The sequence below is a fragment of the Myiozetetes cayanensis genome, unplaced genomic scaffold, assembly GCF_022539395.1.
Source record: "Myiozetetes cayanensis isolate MyiCay16 unplaced genomic scaffold, myiCay2020 scf3, whole genome shotgun sequence".
Lineage (NCBI taxonomy): Eukaryota > Metazoa > Chordata > Aves > Passeriformes > Tyrannidae > Myiozetetes > Myiozetetes cayanensis.
Genome location: NW_026087521.1, coordinates 13,682,149 through 13,691,720, shown reverse-complemented (window position 1 = coordinate 13,691,720; position 9,572 = coordinate 13,682,149). Strand labels below are relative to the sequence as shown.

General features: G+C 46.8%; 1 protein-coding gene across 1 annotated transcript; it reads left to right on the top strand.

Annotated features, from left to right (window-relative positions):
* Window positions 1-1,643: 1,643 nt before the first annotated feature.
* Window positions 1,644-4,821, top strand: CCDC71L (coiled-coil domain containing 71 like). The gene has a single exon (XM_050324959.1). The coding sequence runs from the start codon at window positions 1,751-1,753 to the stop codon at window positions 2,585-2,587; it is 837 nt and encodes a 278-aa protein (XP_050180916.1). The 5' UTR covers window positions 1,644-1,750; the 3' UTR covers window positions 2,588-4,821.
* Window positions 4,822-9,572: the final 4,751 nt, after the last annotated feature.

The following is a 9,572-nucleotide window of genomic DNA, read 5'->3' as shown; positions in this document are numbered from 1 at the left end:
CAAAGGGCTCGACCAATGCAAGTTTTTACTGCTTCATTTGGGACATGCTTTGTTGGGATATCAAGCCAATTCCACTGATGCTGTAAATATCTCAGTGTTGACAGAAAGCAGCTTGGGAGAAAAGAACCTGGGGGTCTTGGTGGACACCAGGTTGAACATGAGCCAGCAATGTGCCCTTGCCACAAAAAAGTATCCTAGGCTGCATTACACAAAGTATTGCTTGCAGCCTGAGGGAGGTGATCTTTCCACTTTATTCAGTGCTGGTGAGGCCACACCTGGAATACTGTGTCCAGTTCTGGGTTCCTCGGTACAAGAAAGACATGGACCCACCAGAGGGAGTCCAACAAAGGGCCACAAAGATGATGAAGAGGCTGAAGCATCTCTCCTGTGAGAAAAGGCTGAGTGAGCTGGGACTGTTCAGCCTGGAGAAGAGAAGGCTCAGGGGGATCTCATCAGTGTATACAGGTATCTGAAGAGAGGGTGCAGAGAGGGTGGAGCTGGACCCTTCTCATGGTGTCCAGTGACAGGACAAGAGACAATGGGCACAAACTGAAACACAGGAAGTTCCCTTCACACATCAGGAAACACCTTTTTACTGTGAGGGTGACCAAGCGCTGGCACAGGTTGCTCAGAAATATTGAAAACACCCACAAAGATCATTGAGTCCAACTCTTTGCTCCTCACAGGAATACCTAAAACTAAACCATATGAGAAAGACCATAATTGAGATGCTCCTTGAACTCTGACAGGGTTGGTGATGTGATCGTTTTTCTGGGGAGCCTGTTCCAGTGACCAACTACCCTCTCAGAGAACTTTTTCCTGATGTCATATCTGAACTTCCCCTGACGCAGCTTCATTCGGACTTCTCATGTCCTATCAGTCATCACCAGAGAGAGGAGTCTCCATCCTTGGAGATATTCAAAAGCCATTCAGACACGATCCTGGATAACCTGCTTTAGGTGGCTCTGCTTGAGCAGACAGGTTGGACCAGGTACCTCCAGAGGTTCCTTCCAGCCTTGACTGTTCTTTGATTCTGTGACTTACAATGTTGTTGACTGACCAGCCTACAGGTTCATGTTAAAAAACCCCACTGCAACAGGACGGATGTATTTAATATCATGTGAAGGACTTCACTGTATCATGTCTGTCGACCTATTTTTGTCATTTCCCTCAGTATATTCATGGTTCCTCGTCCGGGGAGCTTGCTTATCGAAGTGTCCAACCAAACCCTTACTCAAACACATTTCAGTCACCAAACCACCTTCGTCGATCTCCCTGAGAGGATCCTCACCCTCGGAGCGAGGCGCGACGCCGGCACACGGCTCAGCGCTCGCCACACCAGGCGGGACCGCCGCGCCCTTCCCTGAGGGAAGTGGACTCCAGCTGGGACACCCTACTGGGGATGGTGGGCTCGGGGCTCGGCGTCGCGCTGGGTTACAGGTCGGCCGAGCCCCGCGGTCCCCTCGCTGTGGGGGCCGGAGGCTCCGGGGCCCCCCGCGGCCGCCGCCCCCCGCGGTGCGGGGCGGGGCCGGGCCCGCCCGACGCGTTTCGAACGGGCCAACGGGCGGCGCGGGGGGGGCGGGCGCGCGCAGGCCCCGCCCGGGACTTTAAAGCGCCATTTTGTGCTGGGCGCAGGACATCGATCGTGGCTCACACCCGGCGGCGCCCGGCGGCGGCCGGAGCCTGCCCTCGGCGCTGTGTCCGCGCTGCCTTCGCGGCGTCTGTCCCGCCACCCCGTCCCGCTGCCTCCATGACCCGCAGTAGGAAGCAGGCGGCGCTGGAGAGAGAAGCCGGGAAGATGAACCCCGAGGCGGGGAGCGCCGCGGCGGCGGCTGCGGGAGCCCGGTCGGCAGCGGTAGCTGGCGGCGAAGCGGCGGCGGCCGCCGCCTGGGGACTGGAGGGGGAGGCGGAGAAAGTTGTGTACTCGCGCTCGCAGGTCTCCTTCGCCGGCACCAAGGCGCTGGGCGACGCCCTCAAGCTCTTCATGCCCAAGTCCACGGAGTTCATGAGCTCCGACTCGGAGCTGTGGAACTTCCTCTGCAGCCTCAAGCACGAGTTCTCCCCGGTCATCCTCCGCAGCAAGGACGTCTACGGATACTCCTCCTGCCGCGCCGTCGTCCCCGACCCGCCGCCGCCCTCGGAGCGGCCCCGCCGCCGCGCCGGCAAGCGGCGCCTCCCGGCCGCCGACGCCAAGCGCCGGGCCGGGGCTGCGGGCGGCAGCGCCAAGCGGCGGCGGCGGCGGCGGCGCCGCAGGAGGGAGCGGGGCAGGCAGCGCCCCGCGGCCGGCGGCCCCCGCGCACCGGGGCAGGAGGAGGAGGCGGAGGCGCCGGAGCCGCCGGGCGAGCAGGAGGACAGCGAGCGGGGCAGCCCGGCGGCGGCCGCCTGGGAGCCGTTCGGCGGCAAGTCGCTGGAGGAGATCTGGAAGGCGGCCACCCCCCGCCTCACCACGTTCCCCACCATCCGTGTGCGGGGCAGCGTGTGGAACCGGCGGAGCCTGGCGGCGGCGCGGCGGCGGGCGCAGCGGATCCTCGGCGTGGACCTGTCCCCCGTGGTGCGGGTGCGCCGCTTCCCCGTGGCGCCGTCCTGAGCCCGCGGGGGCCCCGCTCCCCGCGCCTCACCTGGGCTGCGGTGCGGACAAAGAGACCGGTATCAGTCACCTGTTTACATTGCTTTTGTCTGGATCGTGTTCTGCTGCAGCACTTTATGGCCCGCTCGGGCGGCGCCGGGCCCCCCGCCGTATGGGGGGCGGCCTGCCGGGCCCCGGCCTCGCCCCGGGCTGGGACCGCCTGGCAGGTATCACGCATGGGGACCAAGTTCCACTTCCACTTTTTTTCTCTCCCATTGGGCTACCTCACTGGTCCAGAAGTCCACCCAAGAAGTTATTTTCCAAAGGAACTTACTTTCATGCTTGTATAATAAAGCACCATCTAAATTCTTGCTATTTTTTCCTTCCCCTCTCCTTTCCCCATTTCTGATGGATTATGTATGCTTTGTGGTGTTGCACTAGTATGTGCTCAGGGTGTTTTGAATCCCAAGCGTTCCCAAGTTTCAGTTTATTCTGATAAAGGATGCATAAAGAATGGAGGTTCAGGACTTGTGGCTGTTCTTGATGGTGCAAAAACTTTTTTTTAATTATAATTTCATGGGCTTAGTGATATATAAAGATGTATTGCGCAGTATAATTGTTACACTTTTGTATCTAAAGTCATTTTTAAAGTTTTCTAGTTGAACTAAGTATTTGTTTCTATGGAGCACCTAAAGATAGAATCATCCTGATATTTTATAACCCTGTTTACTTTAGGGAAGCTCATTTGGTCAACCTAAGTGAACTTAATAAAAGTTAAAGAACAAGTGGCGTTTCAGTTCAATGAAACTGCACAGGGATGGGTTCCTGGTGAAGTAAACCACAACCGAGGCGCTTTATGTCAATGGGCTCTGGCTTTGTGAAGAATGTAAGTGCTCATCAAAGCAATGTATAGGTGTCTGGAGGTGAACTATGATCCAGTGTTGGTGCTGACAGCCAGAAGTCAGGAGCTTGCGTGACGCAAATATCACACTGAAGTGCCTGGCTCTGCAAAAAGAGCAAAACTTGATACCTGATCACTTCATGACAAACTTGCACTTGTTGACCTGCAGTTGGAAGATGGTTAATGATGGATAATCATATTTAATATAATTACTTGCACATAATTATTTCTATAAACCTTTCATGGGTTTCACAGTAGACTGATGAAAATTCATGATGTAGCTTGATTATTTTGACTTAAAAATAACATGTAGTCATTCTATGCCCTAGGCAGTCACTTTTAAACTGATTTATTAAAGGCTTTTTTTAGGTAGGTCTTACGCCTTGCAGTTGGTGTGTGAGGTGCAAGAGTGTGTGTGAGGGAGAATGTGATTATTTTCTTTTTACATTAACTTTCTGATGCTATGAGAGGAGTAAAAAATGCTGGGTAATACACAGTTTATGTCCCTAGTGTCCTGGCAGACAGGACTAACGAGTTTTTGTGGTGGAATGGACAACTTCACAACTTACTTATAGAATCATTCAGTGACTTAACATTTCTGATGTCTGTCGACTCCTTGTTGTCTGCTGTCAACAGAGGCAATAAGATGGCTTGATGTATAGAGGCTGCTTGTAAAAACGTGCTAGTGCTAACCTAGAGCATCCAGCTTCTAAAAATCTGTGTATATTTTGCAGTTCTTTCTTACATAATGAAGCTGCAAACTTCTTCCAAACTAGGGCTTGATCTATTCTATATCCATCTGGCTTTTGAAATTGTTTACATAACGTTAGACCGTCTGCCGATCGCTGCAGTAGTGCCACGTTGCATTTTAGAAGTGAATTAAATGAAAGTTCAAGGGCACATATTGTTGTGCTGTTTCTCTGCTGTAATACCTGCTTAAATGTAGAGGCAAAATTTGGTTGATTTAAAACCCAATAAGGCAAGTTGCAGTGTGACCAAATGCTGAGGCTCCAGGTATCTCAGTTTTGAAATTCCTCTTCAAACTCAAGAGTATTGCTCCTAGTTCTTGATGCATCTAGGTGATTTCAGTGCTCCTACTGTTAGATTGGAGGGTTTTTTAGTATTCTTTTCAACTGTGTAGAAAGATGATAAAACGTAAGCAGTTGTGTTGTGCAAATTCTTAACTCATAAACAGGCACAGGACAGGCTAGGTCAGATTTCAAGGGCAAGAGTTAATGCTGCCAGAGGTATGATATGGGAGACACTGTGTTAAATTTGTGCTGCTCCAGATTTGTTTGGAGGCATATCCTGAAATGTTCTGTGTGGGAACAAAATATAGTGAAATAACTTATAACTCTGTTGAGTGACTCTCGCTGTGTGGGCTGTATACATAAGGCTTCCTTATTTTTCTCTTGGTTGTGCTTTGACTTCTTGGTTTAGAAGTGGCGGCTTTATTGGGAGTATAGTGTGCTTTACTGATACCCTGTTAGCAAATTGGGTTAAGTTTCACTGGAGTCTGAACCCCTCTGACAGCTGCATTTATAGATTCTTAACTGAGCTATTTCAGTCTGTGAAGTCAGTTAAGAAGGGGAAATCTTTAGTCAGGTTTTCTGGCAAATTAATGTGCTGAAACAACTCATCAAAGGGCTGAGTTCAGGGCAGTTGGGGTGTGAAAACCAACAGGTCACAGGGAAGCTAAACCAGCTTATTTCATTGTGTTCGTGGCAGTTTGTGGCAATCCAGGACAGGATGATCTGTGGTCCAGCTTCTCCCCTCTTTTTCCCTCTCAAAGCTGTGACTGCCACCTACCTCTCTGTGTTCAGCTGAGGAAGCTAAGCAATCAGAAGACTCTTCAATTTTAGATTTGGCTTCCATTCGACCTTCTAGCTGTAGAGCAGAGCTGAGGAAGGTTGGAGAAGGGTGTGCAGTATTGCTTCAGTATTCAGTTAGATAATTTTAAGCATGGAAGCAGTAGGGTTTATTTTATGAAAAGGGCTAATAATACTGTTGTACTCTACCTCTATGTATGCTATTGGAGAAAGTGTAATGGATTAGCTGGACTTCTGGTCTCACTCCGTGTGGCTGTTCCTACGCACACACTGAGCAGTGTGAGAGGTGGGATTTGCCTGATTTTAACTCAGTGGTTTCAGTGTCCTGTCACACTGGGCTACTTCTGAGAGTGACAAAATGCAGGCCCAGAATAAATCCAGTGTACAGTGCCCAGTCTACTTCAGTCAGCATGGCTGGTTTTATATTAAACAGGAATTTTGTGATAGCCTCTGTTGCTGGAATTCTCTTGCAGTAGGAGTTACCTCCCTTGTGAGCTCCCTTTATAGAATGACTTTGTGTGTTGAAAGTTTGGCTATTTCCTTTATCAGCTCTGAATGTTCAACCAGTCACTCAAAGGTTATTGAACTTCCAAACGCCACAGTGCCAAAAAGGGTTGAAGGATGGTCCCAGATGTCAGGGATAGAATTGAGGCGATCATTGGTCTAGTGTAGGCTTTATATTCAAGAGGCAGTGCCTTCCTCTAAGTCACTGCACAAATACATTGTTCAGGACTAAGCTCACAAAAGGAGAATGCACTGCCTTGCAAGAATTCTCCTGACTATTGTATAAAAGTTTTCATGTCAAAAGGATCAAAGTGTCCAACTGGTCCCTGAAACAGTTGCTGGCCTGTAGACAACAAACTCTCTATATGCCCAAACCTCATGCCGAGCATTGCTGTATGGATTTGCGGAAGGCAATTTTGGTACTTGGACTTTGCTCTGAAGGGGTGTAGGGGATGTTGTGTGTGTCTGTATTTCCTTCCTTATCAGAAGCAAAGGGCAGAGTGAACTGGGTTTGAAGACTTCAGCTTCAAAATAATTTTTCACTGACTGGGTCTTCAGCAAGGCAGAATCCTGGGCTCTTCATGCTATTTAAAACAGTTGACTTATGGTAATTTATGATGGCTCAGTGCTGTACTTTGACTCCAAGGTTTGCATGCATAAGAAACCAGTAATGCTGAAAGCACCTCTATTTCCTTTTGGCTTAATGGATAGACAAAAAATTTTCTGATTGGTATGTATGAGTCAAAACCACTGATTTTGGGTTGAATGGAATGTGGGGTTTTTTGAATTTGAATTGCTCAGGTTTTGCTTGTGTCTATAAACACAGGAAATCTGGAAACAAAGGACTAGATTGAGAAGAACGATTTGTCACAGAGGTGAGGCAGTTTATATCAAGAAAGACAGTAGATCAGAAAAGCTGGACTTCTAAGACCCAAATTTCAGTGCCTCCTCTATCACACTTGGAAGGGGAGTTTGGAAATTCTGTGTCCTGAGAACCATGTTACAAGAGCTTGAACCATTTCTTTCTGTATAATAAATATTCAGTAAGCTAGAAAAAATCCTGGATATGAAGGTTTTTAGGGAACACCTTGGTTCTTCATCTGCTATTTATTTCAGGTAAGCATAACTGCCTTATCAGGAAAGATTTAGGCAGACCCATCCCAGAGTATTCTGTGGCAGGGGATCTGCTCAGGCAGTGACTCCAAATATATGCTGCTCATGATGGCTTATTCCCAAATTATAATGAGGCATCCAGTAGGTATGGTAGTAGGACTATGTAGGAGAATTTTGGAACATGTCTTATCCCTAATCAGAGCAAAGCCGTTTTTCCATACTGTAAAAACAAAGCATATTTTCTCAGTGCTAAGGCCTAAATATCTTCATAGAATTACAAAAAAAAAAATATCTCTAGTTCTTCTCTTGTTGTGGCCACTTCTTTATGTAAAGAGACCTGAAAATATTTTTCAGGGTTGATTACAAGAATGGAGTCTTGTTTATCCATTTATTTACCATGAAACTGCTAAGCAGTACTCAACATTATAGGAGATGGAAGAAGTGGGGCTTCATTCATGTGGTTCATTTTCACTCAGAAGGATGTGCAAGCTACCCAGTGGAACAGAAAAGCTTGTGGCTCTGTTTACTCTCTGCTGGCCTTTAAGAAAGCTTCCATTCCGTTTCTCTTTCAGTATTCTTATTTGAGATTATAGAAGATGAAAGTTGATAGTGTTGAAGTGGAAAGGCAGTAGTGTCAAAACACTGCCAACCGGAAGACTCTATCCCTTGAACTGCTCTCATCATTCTGGGTTTCTCTCTCCGTTGCTACTTCAGGAATGCAGACATTCTGCACCCGCCCCTGCTCCTGCCCTCCTTTCCTAGGCTGGTTTTGAGGAGAGACAGAGATTTGAACGGTCTAGAGTAGATGGGAGGTGAAATTCCTGCTCTGAAAGACAGGTGGGATTTTTTGTTTTGTTTTGGTTTTGTGTGTGTGTCTTGTCTTATGTGTAAGCTGGCAGCTGCTTTCCACCTCCTTGGAGAGTCTTCACTTTGTCTTTACTGTCAGCCACCTCTAATTGCCTATTCCTTGTGCAACTGAGCAGCCTCTTCATCAGTTTACATTGCTTACACCAAATCATCTTGCTATAGGATGGTCTGTAAAGATGGAGAGGACATGTTCACATGTACACATACTTGTAGTAAGTGTTATCTTCACCTCACATTTTGGCAGCACTGTACCGTACTCAAAATACCAGATGTTGTTTCCAAATGGATGGTGTTTCCTGGATGAGAGGTAAGAAACCAAACTGAAACAACATGGTGTAACAATTCCCTGTGTTTCAGTCTGCATGATCCAAAACGCTTTTTCAAAGTATTTTTGAAAAAGAAGGAAAGCTGCTTTCCATTTCCCCATGAATTTCTAAAAATTCTAAAATGGGGTTATTATGTTACTATATTTATTTTCCTTTCCAGTTAAGCAGTTGAAATAGCAACCATTGACTTTGTACATCCCAGAATTGTTAAAATCATTTATAACTGAACTTGTCCCATGCTTCTGTAAGGTAACTGATGAATAATGAGCGTGTACTTCTGAATTAACAGGTTGTGTAGGAAGCTGACACATCACATTTCACCCCCTCTAAGGATATGTGTCTGCTCAGCTACTGGTATTAGCGTCACAGTTTGAGACCAATGATGCAAGTTTTCTTGAAATGGAGCAGAAAGCATGTGTTAGGGCAGGGTCCCTTATCCTGTGCTTATCCTTCATTCTTGCCAAGCTCCTGTGTAAGGTTCCAAATAGCAATGATTTCCTAATTATACAAATATAATTATGTATAGCAAAGACTAAATTTTATAGATGGTATAGATAACTATGAAAGCTTGTAATTAATATTAGTGTATATATGTACACACGCATACATGCACTCAGACCCCAAAGCACTTCTCCTAAAGAGGCTTCTGTTGTAGTTTTCACTTGTCCAATGCCATTGTATCCCACGTGTATTCTAAAAATACCCCACATTTCCATGCTATACAGGATCAACAAAATTGTCCCAAGGTCAGAGCAATTCCTCTTGAAATCTACCTTACTAACAGTTATCTCATCCAGAAACCCTTTTCCAGTAAGATTTCTCTAGACTTCCGCCTTATGTTGAATCCCCTAATATTAAAGTTTTGGTATAATCTCCACTTAACACTTGCTGTCTCAGGAGGTTGTGAGGGAAATTCGACTCTTCCAGAAGAATGGGATCTGATTTTTCTTTTACTCTTGAAGTGACCGTTTGATAGAGGAAGCAACCAGAGACAGAAAATCTTAAAACCAATCCTTTGTCGTAGCAGAAAGACTGAAGTGCAGTTCCTGCTGCTGTTGAGTGGCCTTCAGCAGGAAGGGTCACACAGCTCAGGCACAAAATTCCTTCCACTTAAGTGCTTTTTCCAGGAAGAAACACAGATCATCTCTTCCTGTGAATGTACAGAAACAGTGATGTGCTGATTCTGAATGGGCTTTAATGTGTTTGTAAATGTCGGGTGTGGGTTTTCTTCATAGAAATTCTTAGTATTTTGTACCTTAGGTTATACTAAGGAATAGTCATTTTTTCACCCCTAGACCTTTTAAGAAGCTCAAAGTTTAAGTCTTTCATGAGTTGCCCACAATATTTTTCTTCCCAAAGGTGCATCAGTTGTTTAGGAAGTTGTGCCTGTGGAACACAGAAAAATTCAGGTTGGAAGGGACTTTCAGAGGTTAACCTGGTCAAATAGCATCCTCCACAAGCAAGCA

Bases quoted from the DNA above. Each gene is read 5' to 3' on its own strand.
- CCDC71L (XM_050324959.1), top strand. From the start codon at position 1,751: ATGACCCGCAGTAGGAAGCAGGCGGCGCTGGAGAGAGAAGCCGGGAAG.